The sequence below is a fragment of the Pogona vitticeps genome, chromosome 4 (assembly GCF_051106095.1).
Source record: "Pogona vitticeps strain Pit_001003342236 chromosome 4, PviZW2.1, whole genome shotgun sequence".
In the NCBI taxonomy this organism is placed as follows: domain Eukaryota; kingdom Metazoa; phylum Chordata; class Lepidosauria; order Squamata; family Agamidae; genus Pogona; species Pogona vitticeps.
Genome location: NC_135786.1, coordinates 75045955 through 75065989, shown reverse-complemented (window position 1 = coordinate 75065989; position 20035 = coordinate 75045955). Strand labels below are relative to the sequence as shown.

The window sequence follows — 20035 nt, the reverse complement described above, 5'->3', positions numbered from 1 at the left end:
AAAAGTAGATGCACAGGTTTATTCAATCTAGGAGTCATGTTAAAAATGTTGAAGTCTAAATGTTGCCATTGAAAGGCGTACAATTAACAGATTATAATCAAATGGGATGAGTACCAGTCTGCAGATGGTAAACAGTCTTGTTTGTGTAGTCTCCCAGGCAGCAGAAGGTGTTAAATTCTCCATTCTACTGGCCCCAGAAGGTCAACTCCCCAATTATTATGCTTTATGAGCATACAAGATCAGTATTTTTAGTAGTAGTATGCATCAATTTTGGACAAATTCAGAGTAATAAACTCAAACACAGTGCTTCATAGGCATCCATACCTGCTTATGTACTACAGGGTTAAGCTGGGTTCCAAATCATGGAGACCCTAATATGATTTTCAAGGTACAGTATGTAAGATATTGCATGTTCACCACTGCCATTCCCTCAGTGTGCTTCTACAGCCAAGCCTACTCTTGAAGTCTTATCTACTGAATCCTAGTACAACACACTATCCACTAGGACACACTAGCTCTTAATTCTACTCTGATCTACTCTGAAGTGAAGCTGGTCTTCCCTAGAGTTATCCAAAGTTAAATAAGATTGCCCTGAAACAAACACAGCTAACACACACAAACTGAGAGGACATTCCTTCACAAAGCACTGAAGCTGAGCTCCAGCACTTCTTTACGTACTTAAAAAATTTATATCCTGTCAACTTGTGTGAAAGGGAAGTGAAGGTGGTTAAATCAATGGCATTTTAACTAATCTTAGAAGAACAAAAAACAAACAACAATGATACATATGTTTAAAACAGCATCAGCCATAACACCAACATGCAAGCATTTAATAGAAGGACTATTACAACTTTTACTAAAATACTGGCAGAGTGCAAGGTGGCTGATTTAATGTAACACATTTTTTTTTCAAAAATATGTGGCTGGGGGTCATGTGAGAGGTTCTGTAAGATCAATAGATGGACATATGCAGCTCATGGACCTTTAAAGATTGCCCACCCTTCCTGAATTATACATTCCAAGTGAAATTAAGGAAACTCATAGAAGTGTAACACAGTACATGGAGTGGGGGGGGGGAGAGTTAATGAGGACTGAGATGATATAAGCCCATTTTTAGGATCCAAGCTGTAGTTATTAATAGCAAAAATCTAATACACCAATAAAGTCCATTGGATGTATATTCCATTTTATATAAAATATCAACATCCAACACAAAGTATTTCACCTTTATACATTTTCCTTTTTTAAGTAAAAAAAAAAAGGAAGAGAAGCAGACATCTTAGCAATTAATGTTTGGTTCATATATGAAGCAAACAGTGTCAGTTTGCTATATCCATTGTACCTCGAGGGGGAAATCCTTTATGCTTACATCTACAAAAGACTGGCAGTAATGAGGATCCATGTAAATCAAGCTGTCATCTACAAGGACAAAACAAAAGACAAGTAATTCAAAAAACACCTTATTATTACACTGCTTACAATCCAATTTCTATGCAGAACAGTGGAGGGAAGAAACCCCCAGCAAGTAACTGCCAGACTGATATTCATTGATGGAAATGTAGGTTTTTGCAGGACAGATTAACTTTTGCATAATCAAATATGCTTGTAGAAGCAGAATTTTGATAAAGTGATGAGACTGTCATTTAATTTTGGGAGATAAAATTACTTTTACAAACACACAATTATATTCCAGGAGTTTGCATATGAAAAATGCATTGCACTTCCTCATCCTGACAGGAAGAACATATTTGCTTGTCATTTGGTCATCAACTTGCACCGTTTAAACTACTAAAGGGTAAATATATAACTAAGAGCTGCCAAAGAGCAAGTAGCAGAAGATCCACAGAGTTTGATGAAACAGATAAATTATGCCTTGTTTGTGCAACAAAGAAAATTAAATGTACATTTTACAGAATCCAATTACCATATGGGGCAAATGACAAATGACTGGACTTCAGTAGGTCTGATAAATTAATAAAGTACTCATTTTGCTATTTTAATCATTCCACTTTCCACTGGTCTTATATTAACTCTTAAGCAATAGGGGCGGGGGTGGGAAGGAGAAGAGGCATATCACACTGAGAAAGACATAGCTGATTAAAAACACCAACCTTGAAATCCAGCAAAGTAATATGACTGTTTCGGTTTGCCACCAATGATACCAATGCAGTAATCAAGACTCAAGATCCCCTGTCATAACAACAAACAGTTAATTCAGATTTAAAACTACACTGAGATTACAATACAGTGGTCTTGACCTTATGGTAGCTAGTACAATTTAAACAAGCTGCTTGCAAATAAATCCCTCAATTCACCATGCCTTTCTCATCTTCTTTTCTTATAAAGCAAAACTAAAATGAAAGGAAACAAAAGAAAAGCCCCTCGGCATGCAAATGACTATGCCTATTGAGAGTATTTCATGTAAAAACACTGTGAATCCTGTATTCATAGGGCTCTAGATTGCAGCCAAACAGTACAAATGGTAAGCATTACAGAAAAATCAATTCCAGCCAAAATATCAGACAGAAAATATTTCACTCAAGTCCCTTCAGGCCCATCACTGAGAACAAATAATGCAGCCCTGCCAATCTAAAGAGCAATGTCATCTTGACTATTTCCTTTAGAAAGAGGAAGTTGCAACATCCTGTCTTGAATCAGTCTATATGTGAATCACCCACTCCCACCATCACTTAGGTCTTAGTAAGGTTAGATTTTGTTATTTGTATTGTTGATCTACCATTTGGTTTGAAGGGTAGGACTTATGAATACATTTTTATTTATCTGTTTATTTATCAGCCGCTTTTCTCCCGATAAGGGGATCCAGGGTGGCTCACAATATTAAAAGAGTAGAATTCAAAACATAAGTTGAACTTTAAAAAGCAATTAAACCGTAAACTAATTAAATATGACTAAAAAATTAAAAGTGAATAAACATTTAAAAATTTAAAAGAGGCATTCAGGGTATCAATCATGATTGATTAAAAGCCTGCCTGAAAACATGGGTCTTCAGCTGACGGTGGAAGGATAAAAAGTAGAGGGCCAAGCTGCCCTCCTGAGGGAGAGCATTCCATAATCTGGGAGCTACCACAGAGAAGGCCCTCTCTCGTGTCCCCACTGTGGTGGCACCGGGAGGAGGGCCTCCACTGATGACCTTAAGCACCAAGAAGGCTTGGGGAGACACTGTCCAAGTTTCAATCAATTTTCCCTGATTGTAAACTGCCTAGAGTAGTGCCTAGCACTAAGTCAGGTGGTACATAAATATTTGAATGAATTATGAATAAATAAATAAATACACTTTAATTTTGCTCATGTATCACATTTATTTATTATTGGGATGTACAGCACACCCTTCGTCTTACGGCCCTTAGTTCTTTTGATATACATGAGATCCATATACTGTATATATATATATATATATATATATGTGTGTGTGTGTGTGTGTGTGCATGTATGTTCCTTACAGAGAGAGAGAGAGAGATCTCAATGAGAGAGATCCCCATATATACTGTATTTTTTGCACCATAAGACTCACTTTTTTCCCACAAAACAGGGGTGTGGAAAGTCTGTGCGTCTTATGGAGCGAAGAAAACAGATTATATTTTCCTGTTTTCTTCTCCTAAAAAATTGGTGCGTCTTATGGAAAGGTGCGTCTTATGGAGCGAAAAATACGGGTATATGATGTATATCAAAAGAACTATGGGCCATAAGACGAAGGGTGTGCTGTACATCCCAATCTCTCTCTCTCTCTCAAAGGAACATATAGTATAAAAGCGCAATTGAAAACACCCAGTTGAAGTACACCGCTTCAATATACATATACAGCTTCAATACTGGGTCGGGGGAGAGGACAACCTCCTATCACTCACTCACTTCCTAATATCTGATCTTGTAGATAAGCATATAATGGCATAGTAGGTGCATGTATTTCAGAGAAGCAGGGGTTCCATAATCGAGAAGCAACCACAGACAAAAGCCTTTTAAAAGTCAATGTGTCTCCAAGGAGGGCAGAATAAATAACAAGGTTTCTACTGTTGACATTGTTACACAATTCTGCACTCTTCTGCATGTTTGGGATCTGATATGTAGGGTTTTACATGTTAGCATCAACACTCCTGAGTTTGGAAGCAAACTTGTAACCAGATTCTACCCTTCTGCTTTTCCCGTTCTTTTCCCCTTCGTATTTTTAGTCACAGCGATGGGGAAAACAGTGAGGATGCGCACAGGGCTGTTTTCAGAGGCAACTGTGTCAGCTTTGTTCAGTGTGTATAATAAAAATAGACACAAAACACAAAAATAAAAACAAGGTGTCACACAACTCTTTTGTTTTTATTTTTGTTACACCAAATATTATGTGTAGCTTGCCTTCCTTATCCCGCCCCTGTTTATTCAGGGCAATTGGTTCCTGAAGCACCAGCAGCTTTTTTACATACAAGACAGCAAGGCTTCTTTTACAGGCGATAGAACACATCCAATTACTATTCTAAAAAGCTAAAATAAAATTAAAAAATAAATCTAGCAAATACTGATATTTCTGTTGATGCCACTGATCACTTCCAACTACTAAGATCCTTCTGGAAGAGGTTTCATTGGAACTGTACATTAGGGCGCCCTGGTGTCTCTAATTACTAAAGAATCAAATCCGCCCTCTTTTCATACAGCAGATGCCACGATTATATGTGTGTATAAATTCATATAATGCCAATCCTTCCCTAAATCACAAGTCAGCAAATGAGAGGAAATCACTAAACCCTCTCACTTAGCTAAATAACCCACACTTCTACTGTAATTTTATTCCCGCCACCCACTTCATTTCAACACATTTCTCTTGGCAGTCAGAAAAACAAAGCTGCTCTCTTTCGTTTCTGGATCAGGCTGCTACGTCTGAGTAGGCAGGTCGAGATTAAACTCTCTCTCTCTTTTTAAAGCCACCTCTAGTCCTTGTCCTTAAAAAGTCTGACAGGCTAGTTTCTGTACACAGAGAATATGATGAACTATAACATAGAGGTCTTAACATCATCCAATACCTGATTTTGTTTACTCATATTTGTATCTATGCATACCATGGAAAACAGCTAATACATGTAGACTGCTTTTGTTGGTATGGGGGGGGGCAGGAAAGCTAGAAGTTGTTAATTTAAATGCACTAAACTGTATATATGGGGGAAACAGATGAAGAGCTTTAGTAACATTTTAAAATCCAGGTCTCATGGGGACACACATCAGGTGAAACAGATGAGTTTTTACTCTGGGCTATTGTATCAGCAAAGCAGTCATTTAGGGACTGGAATAGTTGCAAGTGGCTTCACGGGGAATATCTGTGCCCTGCAATATTTGCATAATGAAATTTCAAACTTCTGAAGCCAAACTTTATGATCTACTGCCGTAAAAATTATAAATACATTTAATAGGATTGACGATTTTGTTCTTAAATCTTTTACCATCCAGGATTACTTTCTGAAAACTGAATTTACTGCATACCTTTACAAACTCCAGGTATTCCATGTTAGTTCTTTCGCCACCAAGTCTCACTGGAATTAATATAATCACAGATCTGGCATCTGATCTTTCAGAATCCACGAAAGAGCACTGCATATCAATCACATCAGACTTGTAAACTTGAAAAAGACACAAGAATAAACCAGGTTTATTTGAGCACATCTACAAATGCAAACTAACAACTTTACCAAAGAAAGAAAGAAAGAAAGAAAGAAAGAAAGAAAGAAAGAAAGAAAGAAAGAAAGAAAGAAAGAAAGAATACATCCACTGATTTGAACACAGATAGGAAAACATCATCATCATTTTTCCCCTCTGATGGATCTTCATGCTGCCCCATTACTGGCCAGCCTACTAAGAGGTACATCTGTTGGTCTATTTGCCCAGTTCTATCTGCCCAGTTCTATCTGCCCAGTTCTATCTGTCCAGGCTAGCAACATAATTATTTGTACCAGTTGTAGAGCTACCTGAAGTCTACCTTCTTTTTCTTTTTGTAGCAACAGCGGACCTGGTTGTGGATGTAGCATGCAGACTGGCTACTGCATTGCAACCATGTGAAAGCCACACTAGTGCTTTGTTCATTGGATTGTAACATCCTGGCATGCCTGTGGCACTACAGCAATCTTTTCCCAGCTGGTAACCCTCCAGATGCTTTGTATTTCAATTTCAATCAATCCCTGGCAGCACAAAATAATGACCATAAATCCCGGAAAGAATAGTGGAGGGCCCCAGACTGAGGAAGTCTATAGTATGAGATAGAATTCACCCATTCACTGTGGCAGGAGCTGGTGTTTAAAAGATAAAAAACATTTCAGTGAATTAACCTTTCTCAGCCAGTGATGGTCTTCTTCATTGAAAGACATCAAAGCAAGCAATTAGACCTATCAAATGGCAGGCATATGTTGTGGTGTGTAACACTGTATACTCCAGAATAGTGGTCTCCAACCTTGGGCCTCCAGATGTTCTTGGACTTCAACTCCCAGAAATCCTGGCCAGCAGAGGTGGTGGTGAAGGCTTCTGGGAGTTGTAGTCCAAGAACATCTGGAGGCCCAAGGTTGGGGACCACTGCTCCAGAAGAAAAGCAGTTGAGTGTAAGAGAACCTTGAGAGGCAACTCACACCTTCATCTTTGACAAAAGTCTAGAATTTTATCACTACAACCACCTACATCTTTCTATCCATCAACAATATCCAGCAGCAAATGATCAGCACCCATCACACTGGGGGGGGGCAATGTGTAGCCTGCATAATTAAAAATGGTAAACCGCCCAGAGTGTGCTTGAAGCGCTATGGGGCGGTATATAAGCAGCACACTTTGCTTTTTTGCTTTGCTTTTTGTCCAATTCATTAATTGCTGGTTCCCACTGCAACCCCACATACACTCAGAATGTGCTGCAGAGAGCTCTGACCAGGTGTGAGGAACAGGGTTGAGGAAACAAGGACATCCAAAAGCACAATACTAGATTTAGGCCCAAGAAAGAGATTCCAACACTACTGGCTTTATTCACTTTCTAAAACATCTGTGTATCCAATGCAAAGTGACAACATTCTATTATATCAGGTCAGAAAAAAAATATATTTTTTTCATTGATCTAATGACATAGGAGAGAAGAAATATCTTCTTTAAACTATATTTTAATTACCCAGGGTATTTTTTTGAGACAGCGAAAGAAAGGGGTAATACATCATTTTAAATGGTTTGTGCGTGAGGGTGAAAAGAAGGAATCTAAGAGATTGAATCACTAAGTTCAGGAGACCTGTTAATAGATGCTACAGAAGCAAAGAAAGTGAACAGCCTGTTGGCCAAAATAGAAAAGACAATACTCCCATAATCTTTGAGTTAACATTCTCTTTTTCAAATGCTATGCAGCAACACTGATTTTCAAGAAAACAGTAGCCATCATAAAAGAAACAAAGGTCTTCACTCCAAAACTTATACTACTTTATTATTAGCATGTGTTGTAGCTTTAGAAAATGTTAAATTTGTAATAGCTTGAATCCAGAATAACATTATTGGAATTCTGGTTGGGCAATGGGAGATTCTCACCCCTACAAGCAAAAAAGGGGAAAAGCAAAAACAAAAAAGTGAATCTGAGAGTTAGGAGACCTAACTCAAAATGATGTGTCTCCTTCGACGAAACTATCTTTCTGCTTCTGAAGACATTTGACACTTAACATCACTATGAAACGCTTTGAAGATTGGTCAAGCATGCCAGTTAACGCACTTACCTGTACAGTCTTGGGCAACATAGACAGTTATCCCTTGCAACTCAGGATCTCTTGCCTGTTCAACAGCTTTTCTAGGTACAAATAACAAACTTATTTCAGGTTCATGGTATGCAAAATTTGAGCTAACCTAGAACATCCATCTTAGATTGATTTACCCCAAGGAAACTGACAAGCTAGGAATGTTTGAAAATTATTAGCCTCTGTCTCTCATAAACACTGAAAATTCAGATTGCTACATCTGGAAATCAAATTTGTTGCTAAGAGGAAATAGAAATAAGTAGGTTTAAGCAGTTTACCAGCTTTGAAATGGACATGTCTATACCCTAAATTAGTGGTCCCGAACCTTGGGCCTCATCATCAACTCCCAGAAATTCTGGCCAACAGAGGAGGTGGTGAAGGCTTCTGAAAGTTGTAGTCCAAGAACATCTGGAGGCCCAAGGTTGGGGACCACTCCCCTAACTAAAAAGAACTACCAGAAACACATGATCATTTCAGTCTTTTTCATTTTCCTTACTTCAAATGAGCAGATAAAATACTCTCAAAAGAAACAACACTTCATGTTTTTTTAGGGGAACAAAGTGGGCCTTTTCCTTGTTTGTACACTGCCCAGAGTAGTGGGAATTCACTAACCGGGCATTACATAAATTAAATAAATAAAACTGAAATGATTTGTGGTTCAATTTACTGTACTGAAGAAGACCTGCTTGGAAAAAAAATTAAGATGACTTCATACAGGACGTCATGCTGCTTTGTACGAAAGCCACTTGCTCCTGTTGTTGTAACAAAATGTACAATCTTATTATGCACAAAGAACTGAAAATTTCCACCATATCCTATATCTATACTCAGCAAGGCAGAATGAGTGCCTGCTAATAATTATATGCCACTGATCCTGGGTTATGGTGACCCTACCAGGGTTTCTTAGATTTAAAGGACCAGAAGTATTTTACTAGTCCTCCTCCTTGGTGGTACAGCTTGCCCAAGATAGCGCATGTAACCCAACGAGCCTTCCAATGGATAAATTCTGGTGGAATTTGTTCACAGAAATAACATACAAATTGGGCATGCAGACCTTGAACCTGAATCTCTCTCCCTCCCAAAAACATCAAGTGAGGTTGCGGGTAAATATTAACAAGCTTTCCATGCCAAATTTCAAATATGTACCTGTCCAAAGTCCACCGGATACATAAATAACCTTCACCTCTCAAACACAGTATTATTTCCCCATAGTCTCATTCAAGGTGAATATTCTTGCTATACAAGCACGTGCACCTATACAGATGTAAAAAATTTACATCTGCACTTTGGCCTCTTGCGCTTAGAAGACTTAATGATTCAATTTATGACCATATTGGGAACCACCTAGAACATAAGACTATAAAAATAGAAAATCAATGGTATCCCCCAAAAGTGGCATACAAAGACATCCTATACTGAGAAATCTGACTTTCAGCATTTTTTTAAAAAACTAGCCTGAATGTCACAGACCCTTTACTTTTACTATTATGTAATTATAATATTAATAGTCCCATACACTTACAATTTCATAAGAACCTGATATGTGCAAAGAAATGCTGAAAACATCAATTTTAAACTCTGACAGTTCATTACACTATCAGTACATTACAGCCCCCAGGTTACAGTATTTAAAAAAAAAGGAGAGAGAGAGGTCTATAATGTTATGCATGTTCCAAGGTTAAAAGAGTTGTTAGTTTTTAGAACATTTCATTAAAAGTGCTGTATATAAAGCCTAGCTTTGGAACAGCTCTTGGCACCTTTGTTCTCTGGAAGGGGTGATGGAAACATTTCGAAAATGGAAGAAATTAAAGCAAAATATATATTGAGATATTCATTACAACTACTTTCCTTGCTGTTATTTGTCTGGAACACATCCTATACATTTGACTCACTAGTGACTAAGCAAGGAAATAGTGCTACGCTTTAATGGCTATTCTGTAATTCACTTAAAATCTGAAAATAAAGGTAACATGAGTAAGTCCCAATCCATCTGATGAATTACTGAAAGATAATTTAGATGTGGCTGGGTTATTGTTTTACCTCAAAAGGTGTGCGACGACAGCTGGCCCATACCAATCTCCAGCTATTTTTCCAGACGTGTTTCCATATTCTATCAGCCGATGTAAGCCAAAATTTGCAAGTGGAGAATCACCAAACCAAGATATGATTTTTCGGTGGTAATGCTCATTTCTGCCTTCTCTGTTTCCCAAGTCTCCCTTTGACATTTGCTTAGGGTGGCCTGGCTGGTTCTTGAATCCTTTCTCTCTTACAAGTGATGCTTCAAGGGATGACGTCAGTCTTTTCACTGTGTGACTCTTCCATGATTCAGTGTCTGGATTTTCAATGACCAGCGCATCTGGCCACGTCCAGTCTGTGACAATATTATGAAGGGAGTATAATTCCTGTTTCAGATTAAGAGCTTTCTCCTCAATCCTTGCTGTTAGCAATTCAAGGAATTCCTACTCATGTTAAATTAGTTAAATTGAACAGTTTAATATTAACTGCCAATAGTTTAAAATAATAGCCAGAATCTTACTGTGATTTATCTTTGGAGTAAATGAAATCACGCTAACACAGGCACACAACTGACACCTCATTAATTAGTTAAACTTAGCATTGTGAAATACATGATTTTGTGAGGTCCACAGAAAAATCCCTATAGGATTCTGGCCATGAAAGTGAAACATTCCTTCAACTAGCTGTTCTGAGTGGACAATTTAGCATCCGCCAAAGTACTGTATTTTGCATATTTATTTTCCTCCATCATTTGTAGGTTGCCTTTCTTTTGCTGAGAGGGCCCAAAGCATCTCACCAAGTTAACAAAAGTAATGCTAAAACCACAATAAAATCTAGATAAAAAAACAGTTAAACAGCCGCCTGGGGTTCTTTTTAAGATGAAAGGTGGGATAAAAATATTTTAAATAAATAAATAACAAATAAACCACAATAATAATTTTAAAAACCATTGAGTAATTTGCAACATTTAAATATTTAAAAGCAAACTTAGAAAAGCTAAAAAATCAGCATCTAGGGACTCAGTCATGGTTATTGAAAACCTGCCTGAGGAGATGGGTCTTCAATGGTTGAGAGAAGGATAAAAGGAAGGGGAGAACCTAACCTCCTAAGGGAGAGCATTCCACAAATTGCCTGTGATTGCAATGGGACCAAGAGAAGGGTTGTCTCTTAAGATCTTAATGGCTTAGAGACTCATATGGAGAGATACAATACTTTAGATAGCCTGGACCCAAACCACATATGGCTTTATAGATGATAACCAATACAGTATTTTGAACTGGGTCCAGAAACAGGCTAGTAGCCAGTGCAGTCATTGTAGCAGGGGCATTGCATGCTCCTTATAACTGGCCCCAATCTGCTGTCTGGCGACTGCATTTTGAATCAGCTGAAGTTTTCAAACCATCTGTAAGTGATGCTTCAAGTGATGCCATTATTCTATTACACCAAAATGTTGGTTGTATCCCAACACAAAACAGAACAGTCATTCAAAGGAATCAGAATTAAGACATTTCAATATCCCACATTCCTAAACCAGAGGAGTTTTTGGGTTTTTTCAAAAAGAATTTATGGAAATTTATTTTTTACAGATTTTACAACTATATTGCAAGTTAGGCAGCAAATAGCAGATTATTTGATAAATTATGTCAAATGTTCCCATCTGACACAGTGAGATACTCAATATCTATGGGTGTTCTGTTGTTTTCAGCAAAATTGCACAACTATCACTGTGGTGCAGTGGCTGGACTGCTGATTTAGGATTTGGACACCCAAGTAGAGGTGGAACCATGAACTAGGCTCCATTGGAAGCAAGGTGGGATATATCACTGAAATAAAATATGCATTTAAAATTTCTCACAAAGTGATTGTTGCAGACTTAAGAATACATTCCAAAAACAACACAAAACAATCTTCCATTTAAAGAGCTGACACATTCTTTACAGGAGTGTCCAATTACTCAGGTGACCAGTGCTTCCCTGTCAAAATCAAAATATATCTTAATATTCCAACAAATTTTTTAACTTGCCTCTACCAAGAAAATGAAGAATAAGCCCTTGTGCTAGAAGCATCTGACCAGTCCTCAAAGTACAGCCCCAGCCACAATCTGTAGTTAATGTTGAACCCTTGATTTGGGGAAATTCTTCTCTGTATGTCAACCATATTCTTGAAATAAAATCTTTACGAAACTCTTCAACATTTCTTGAAATCCCTTCCTCTGTAATATCATCATTCGATCCATTTGGTGACACGTCATTTGGCTCTACAAAAAAGAAACCATGCATTACATAAAATGTATACACTGGATGTACCATAAATTCTTTATGAACCAGTACAATATTCGTTGTGCAATAAGTGTGTGTGTGTGTGGGGGGGGAGAGACCAATATTTTGTACCAGAACTACTGAAAACATAAAGCTTATAGAAACATTTTTCTACCCATAATGAAACAATATCTGGAAATAGAATGTACATGTATCTGCCATAGGGACTCAGATAAAGCTAGTAGCTTTCATCTGGAATGTGAATGGACAAAGGTACATTTTCTTCATAAGTCAAATTTAAGAGCACTGTTCAACAAAGTTTTCAATAAAATCTTCACTTCAGAAGGAAAACACGGACAATTGCTGCTTTGAATGGATTCTTGTTCTATTATAGAAACAACCGTCCTCTTCTGAGCACAGAATACAATGAAGACCATAAATCTGAATATCATATTTCCAGAAAAGGAAACAGAAGAAAGTACTATCATTAAAGCAGGACCTTCTCAGTGGGTTTATTCCTTGCCTAGATGTGGAGGGACGGCCAAATTATATAACAGAGCCCTGTGTTTATACTCAGTAGAGACTCACAAATCATTGTAGGATCCACTAATTGCCTCACATTCCCTATCCTATTGGCCTCTTTTCATCAAGTTCCTTTTCTAAACATATAGGGAAACAATGTATGTACAGTACATCCTTCTTGACTGCTCTTCTACCTGGCAGGACAACAGAAAGGAAATGGCAGAATTTTGTCATGCCCTATGTTAGGAGTCCCTGTCATGTTTTAGATCACTTATGACAAGTGGTAAATCAATGGTCCAGTAGTACTATAAATGAACCACACAAACAATTTTAAAAGGGGAACAAGAAAACAAACAAACAAAAACCAATAGGCTTGGAAGAAGTTATGTATTTGAGAATCATACCATCAGTCTTAAAATGGTAACATTTTCCAAGTAAAAATACAGGAGAATTTCTGCTAAAATAAGTTTTTGTTTTCAAAACCCAGCCTATAAAGAGAAACAAAAACAAAAAATAGATATCAGCATGTTGACTTGAATAAGATTAGCAAATAGTGAAGTGAAAACAAAGACAGGAAGTTTCCATTTAGCTTTGAAACAAATTTATTTGCCTTTACATGCCATCTCTAGTTTGCAAGAACTGAGCAGGGTTCTTAATGACAGGACATTTTGGAGGTCGTTAATTCATAGGATCACCATAAGTCGCAAGCAACATGAGAGCACATAACAATAAGTACAGTATAATAGGTGAAAACAAAAGAAAAAGAAAAAAGTCAAAAACGCGGTGGCACCTTAAAGACTAACATTTATATTTTTTTAGTGTGAGCTTTCATGGACAAGTCCACTTCATCCAACATAAGAGCCCAGTAGTAAAAATAAATCACACAAAGAGCCTCTTATGTCGGATGAAGTGGACTTGTCCACGAAAGCCCACATTAAAAAAAACCAGAAGTCAATCTTTCACACGCCACCACATTTGTCTTTTTTTACTTTATACTTTTATTTTGTCTTCACCTATAATGCTTGCACCTATAACACAGCTACCCCTTCTACAACTACAACAAATATGATGTAAACTATTTTTAGAGTAAGTTTGTGAATTGCTATTTTACCAAGGCCTGCAGAATTAAGATCTCTTGCATGGCAACATAATTTAAGCACCAAATCAAATGTTAGTCCTGTGGCTTTCATTAACACATAAAAACAACTAGTTGGTATTACAGTATTCAAAAATGGATTTGATAAAATTATAAAGCATTCTAAGAAATTATGAGAGGTTTTTTTGGTACACTGCCTTGAAATATTTGTGTGATATGGACAATACATAAATTATATAAACCAAGCAAATGTCTGAAGGCAAGCTGTAATAGAGAGCCTGAAAGACTTTAATTCTAATTGATAATATCCTAAAAAATAACTATGATTTATAATACAGATGAGCAATATGTGGTTCTTCAGTTTGTTGGACTGCAGCTCTCAACATCTCCTTCCATTCATGAGACTAGCTAGAACGAACCAGTAGGTGCTTTAGTCCAAGAACATTGGAAAGCCCACTAGTTGTACAGTAGTTGTGGTTGAGGATATCAAGCCAACTTCAGAAATGGCTTGACTTGTCACTGGATCACTGTCATGACTAAACACAGTTTGTCCATCTCTAGATATAATCCTATTGCTAAAATTAATTATTTTTTAAAAAGAGGTCAAAGTTTGCGATCATTTTACAACACACTGGCTGAAATCCTGTTGCTCAGCATAATAAGTCACACCAAAACAGGCTTATTGAATCAGTGGGGATTTGCTGGTTCAACATAGGTTCCATTGATTCAGGTGGGCTACTCTAGTTGCTACTTATAGTAAATCAAAATTATAGTAGGCATATTTTAATCAACAAAACTTATGGAACGGCTGACTCATCAAATCCCCACTGATTCAATTAATCTATTCCAGTGTGACTAAACAACAGGATTTCAGCCACTGAAAGAGAAAAGGTTAGGAGCATATGAGTTTGGATCTTTTTTTATATAAGATTAAACTAGTTTAGCATAATAGCAAAAGGACATCACTAGATGTTGGCTTTTATACTAACTCCCTCTCTTGTGCAAATTCCTACTTCCTTCCTTTGATGTTAATGGTTGCTCCAGGTGAGCAATAACACTACACAATCAGCTTGCAAACAAATCTGAATAATTTAAGACAACATGCATATTTTTTAAAAGGGTAAGTTCCATTCTTGCATTAATTTCTTAAGATATGTCATTTACTGCATTTCACTTACTGTATTTCATGTTGTGCCATGCTGACAAAAACTTTGATTTAATTTTTTCTACTTCATCTGTGCCTGTGGCCTCCATATTCAAATTCAAGAGAAAAAGCCATCACTGTCTTGAAAAACACCAACTTCTGCTACTATGAAAATAAAGGAATAAGTACATTCATGAACGATCAGGGCATAACTAAGCATGCTTGGATTGTTAGATACCTAAACCTATTGTGACCAGAACAGCAATAAAATTACCAAATCCTCATTTTGTAGAGAAAAAGCCAATTGTAAGTTCTATGAATAAGTAATAAAAACATTTGATTCCAAATATACAACAGTAAAATTGCTCTGCAAAACTAAATAAAACATAATGTCCTCCAACTGCTCTCTCTTTCACAGTAAACTATTCTGCATACATAGACTCCATTTGGTGTACATCTGAGAACATCTAAACACTAATTGGAAGGCACAGGAAAATATTTGAATTGCTGTAAAAGGACACAGTTTTATATTATGTCTGTTCTGTTCAGAAGCTGAGCTTATAAATATTAATGCTCTATTTAAGAGTTGGGTTCTCTCCCATTCCAAAAATGTGTTAGGCAGAAAAATCTGGGCTGCGCATAAAAAGATGAGTATGCTTAAGGAGAGAAATAAAAGACATGACCCAAACCAAGCCTTCTGTTACAGGTTACAACTTAACTTGATCTTACACAACAGCTACTTTCTGTAAAGAGCTACTTTAAAGATTTACAAGAAATCCATGCCATTACCTGACTGCCATTTATAGTATAAAGAGCGTTCACTTTAACCTTCCTTTCTACATCTGTAAATATAGGCACTGAGAGATAACTCGGCAAACATAGCAGGACTGATAAAACAGAGATTTCTTTAGAGGACAATGATTGTATGCTACTCAGGGATACAAACTGCTGTCAACTATTCAAACAGCACTGCATGGAAAGAGATAGGTATATCACCCCACCCGCCTTGATTGTATTTCTTTAGCATCAAAAAGAAGAGGGAAGTGAAACTTTGCCTATGAGCAATCAAGTTTCTTGCATGCCATTTGAGCAAATGGCAGATTTACATCTGCAGATTGGAGTTCTTTACTCTTCTTTGAAGGTCCCTGGAAGGACATTCTTCCATAACAGGGATGAAGAACTGGTGGCCCCTCCATAATGCTGGTCTGCAATTCCTCTTGACATCTACCCCTAACTACGTCAACTGTAAAAAGAGAGCTATATGTTCTCTAACCCTGATTTACAGCTACTAATGATTTGTAAGTCAGCAGCCCCAGTTCTGCTTGGCTATTTTCTGTGACAAAAAAAGGCCAGGGAGCCCAAGTGAATCTTACCAATTATAATTTCAGTTTCCTATAAAAGGCTACCAACCAAAATTAACTCTTCATTCTATGAACAGTATTACAAAGCTTTCCACATTTACTTATATATCATGAATGACAGACACAACAAAGGGAAACTACATTACAGTACTTCAAGTGTTAGACTGTAATCAGTCACCATCCTATATTAATTGGGTTGCTTATACAGTACGTAGTATAAAGACAGTAACAGGAGAACCCATGGTTTGGAGAAGTATGAAAAAATCTTTCAATGGGCAAAACAGAAAACTCCATTAAATGCAGAAAAGGAGGTAGATGTTTCCCTGGGTCCTATGTTGTCCAAGCATCTTGACTGCCAAACTAACATCTTGCATCTATTTCAGGGATGAAGAGAACACCAGAAGGACTGTTCTCAACTACATGAACAGGCAGAGCAACAAGGGGATGAAGCAAGATCCTGGGAAACATAATTACTGGATTATATATCAAGGCCAAGTCAAAACTGCAGACTCAGCATTCTTAGGTAAATGCAATGGCAAAAATTGCTGAGCCCCAGTGATTGCATAAAGATAATTAGAGCCCAATTGACAGTCAAAAACACTGCTTTATTTATTTATAGAACTTTAGAGAAGCAAATTCAAATATGACAGTAACAGAGTGAAATGTTCCACTAATGTACTTCCACCAGATTTCACTGCTCTGCAAGTTGTAATTTGAGATAGTGTACATGTGTGTTGCACACTGAAAATTATGCTGGATCTGTCCATTGCACTAACTCTAGAAATGCAGTCCACTCAACAGAGCAAATCTTGCACTACTGCAATTATAGCACTGAATTCAGGTAATGAACACTGATAGCGACAACAGCCTACCCTTCTCTCTGCTGTCCTTTTCTCCCTCTACTTTCTCCTCTCCACTTAGCATGATGTTTGCTAAAGGGACAGAATGCTTTTCCTGGGCACTTTTGAAATTAGACCAATGGGTGCCTGTTGTCTAGCTTTCCATTAAAGTCTAGTCTGAATTAAAGTTTTGATTGCCCTGTTTAGAAATTGGAACAAGCTGTGATAGTCGGGGGGGGGGGGATTTTTTATGACATGTCACATTTTCTCTGCAACCTACTGTACATATAACCTATAGACAAGCTCAAACATGCTTATGAGTAATCTGGTGTTTCTCACCAGATTACTCATAAACATGTTCAAACTCACCCCTAAGATCAAACATAAGCTGCAGAAAAAATATGACATGTCATAGAAATCCTTCCCTTAGTTATAACTTATTAACAGAAGTATCCTATTTTGTAAGGTTTCAAAACACCCTTTATTATCTACTCCATGCTCAATGAATTTTCCCTTCTGATCACTTTCCCTTTCAACTGCCAATGATCTGGCCCTGTTTCATCAGCAGCATTTAATGGAAGAGATCTTTCTCAGTGCAAAGTAACTGCTGATTGTTGTATGTTTTATAGTTGCTTCTCTTGCACTGGTTTTATCTTGTAAACTACTTTGCAGTCCTTTATGATGAAATGTGACCTATAAATAATTTTAATAAACATATTTTAAAAATGTGATTGGGCAGTGATGTGTCTACCTCTATTAAAAGATGCCACCAAAATTCATCAACTTTTTTGTGTAAAAGATTACACAAAGGTAATAATGGGTGATACCTTTTATTGGAACGCTAAAAATAAAACTAATTGCAAGCTTTTGTGGAGAAATTCCACTTCTTCAAACACAAACCCTTCATGCATACTGCAGAAATGAAGGATTAAGAGTTTTTTCATGTTTGTACTAAATATTGAGACAGTTCTAGACATCTGTATTTTCAAAAAAGGGGATCAATAATTATTAATATGTAATATCATATTTGTGTGTGTGTGTGTGTGTGTGTGTGTGTGTGTGAATATTACATATTAATAATTATTGATCCCCTTTTTTAAATACATACACACACACACCAACAATTCATTCACACCAGGTCTGCTAAACAAGAAACAGACAGGAAGTAAACCTAGTATACATTTTTTTCAGAGACCAAATTAACCTATTTTATTACTGTGTAGTAACCAGATCTACCAGAAATGAGAGAACTCTTTCCTGGCACATTTTTTAAAGTAGTCAACCAGAAAAAAAATGCAGAATTTGTGTCATTCAAAATTCTAGTGATGCAAGAGCTATATTATGCCACTTGGCTTAAAAAGTGATTTGAGAAATGAGTAGATTTGGTTTCTTCAGAATCCCCAAACCTAAGCATTTCTCCTCCTCCCACAAGGGACACAAACTCTACTGAACCACCCTTCTGCCAGTATCATCAACAAGGGTGGAGATGGACAGCCTTCACTGGAAAAATAAGGGTCTCAGTTCACCACCCTTCTGAAGAGCCTGCTATCTTCAGACTCACTGCTTTTTGTCTTCCACTATTTAATACATTCTTAAAACTATTCTATAGCATTTGTGCTTCTTTTTCTCCCCTCTTTTTAGTGTCTGGTTTTTAAAGTCTCTCAGTCCATATACACTTCTAAGTTCTTGGTCATTCTTCTGAAGCTTCTTCATAACACTCTTTTGCATAATATCTATCAAATAGCCAGGATTTTTTAAAACTATTTTGTGTCGCTTTTATATTTCTAGTCAAATTTGTTGTGATTAAGCTGATTAATATAACCATAGTATGTTTCCTCATTGGGGATGGAAGAGCAGATAACCATTGCTGTGCTCTGCATGGTTATATTATTATACTCGCCAAATACTGAAGTCTGAATGTCACAGAAACGACCAAAGCACAGATAAGGGAAAATGCAGGCGTGTACATTTATGTTAACTACTGCACACTGATTACAACCACATACTACCAAACAGTTTAACCCTTCTCGCCTCCAGAAAAAAATATCCTGTAGACACCCATTCTATGCCCTCATTACTAGAAACTCCGATCCCAAATTAAGTAGCCACATAGGGTATTAAAAATAAAAACCATTACTTCCCAGAAGTTAATAACCCATAAAGGGGGGGGGCAGGAAGGAGAGCATCTTACTCCAGACAAGTTTAAATATCTTCTCTGAACTCTCCATCCGCCCACGCTGCCCTCTTGAAAGGACCCAAACCCTCAAAAAGTAGCTTTTCTCCCCTTTCCGAATCCTAGGAAATTTCAGAGGCCGTTCCTCCAAGGCCCATCAGGATCCCAAAGCAGCCCCCTGAAAAAAGGGAGACCTCCCCCCCCCGCCAGGTCTCCCATATGCAGAAAGGCCCGATCCTGCGCTCATCAGAGGAAAGCCCTAAAACATGCAATGTCCCAAAAACCCGCTTCCGAGCGCTGGCTCACCCACGACATCGGAACCGCACTGGATCTGGGGAAGGGTCTCTCTCTCTCTCTCTCTCTCGACCCTTTAATTTCCACCCCACCACCGAGGCGTTCGACCTCGGGCGGCTCACACAAATCCCTCTCCGGTGCGGCTGCACATCTCCTCTACGGACGCCGCCGCTTCCGGGACCGGAGAGGAACCCATTATTACTACCACTCGAGAGCGGCTGGAAGAAGCCCCAAATGGAGCCGGCCTCATTCGCTGGCGGCGCAAGGACTACGCGTCCCACAATTCATTTCCTTCCAGCCGCAAGAGGACATCCCAGTCACTCTTGGGAAGGGGATTCTGGGAAATGTAGGCACCGTGGATTAGAGAAGTTGCTTGAAGAAGCGCCAGGCAAAACGCGGACAGCTTTATTTCTCAGAGATCTGTTGTTATTTATGTGCCGTCAGATTGGCTGCAATTTATGTCAACCCTGTGATATCCTGACCTCCCAAAGTTCTCATAATGGATAACAGCTTTGCTCCGATCTGGCAAACTCAAGGCTGTGGCTTCCTCGTTTCCTGCTGCCTTCAGTTTTTCCCAGCATTATTGTCTTTTC

The 20035-nt window shown here is 37.8% G+C and overlaps 1 protein-coding gene across 3 annotated transcripts in view; it reads right to left on the bottom strand.

Moving 5' to 3' along the window:
- ATG4C (autophagy related 4C cysteine peptidase) overlaps positions 1-19723 on the bottom strand; it is a 29841-nt gene extending 10118 nt beyond the window's left edge. Inside the window, exons 1-9 of one of the 3 annotated variants that reach the window (XM_020807737.3) lie at positions 19455-19723; positions 14810-14940; positions 12940-13023; positions 11779-12012; positions 9780-10110; positions 7722-7792; positions 5479-5615; positions 2112-2190; positions 1343-1419 (exon numbers count right to left, since the gene is read on the bottom strand). In XM_020807737.3, the coding sequence (XP_020663396.3) occupies positions 1343-1419; positions 2112-2190; positions 5479-5615; positions 7722-7792; positions 9780-10110; positions 11779-12012; positions 12940-13023; positions 14810-14885 (1089 nt within the window). In that variant the 5' untranslated portion in view covers positions 14886-14940; positions 19455-19723. The remainder of the gene's footprint in view (positions 1-1342; positions 1420-2111; positions 2191-5478; positions 5616-7721; positions 7793-9779; positions 10111-11778; positions 12013-12939; positions 13024-14809; positions 14941-19454) is intronic. The other 2 variants (XM_020807738.3, XM_078392940.1) reach the window with 2 other exon arrangements.
- Positions 19724-20035: the final 312 nt, after the last annotated feature.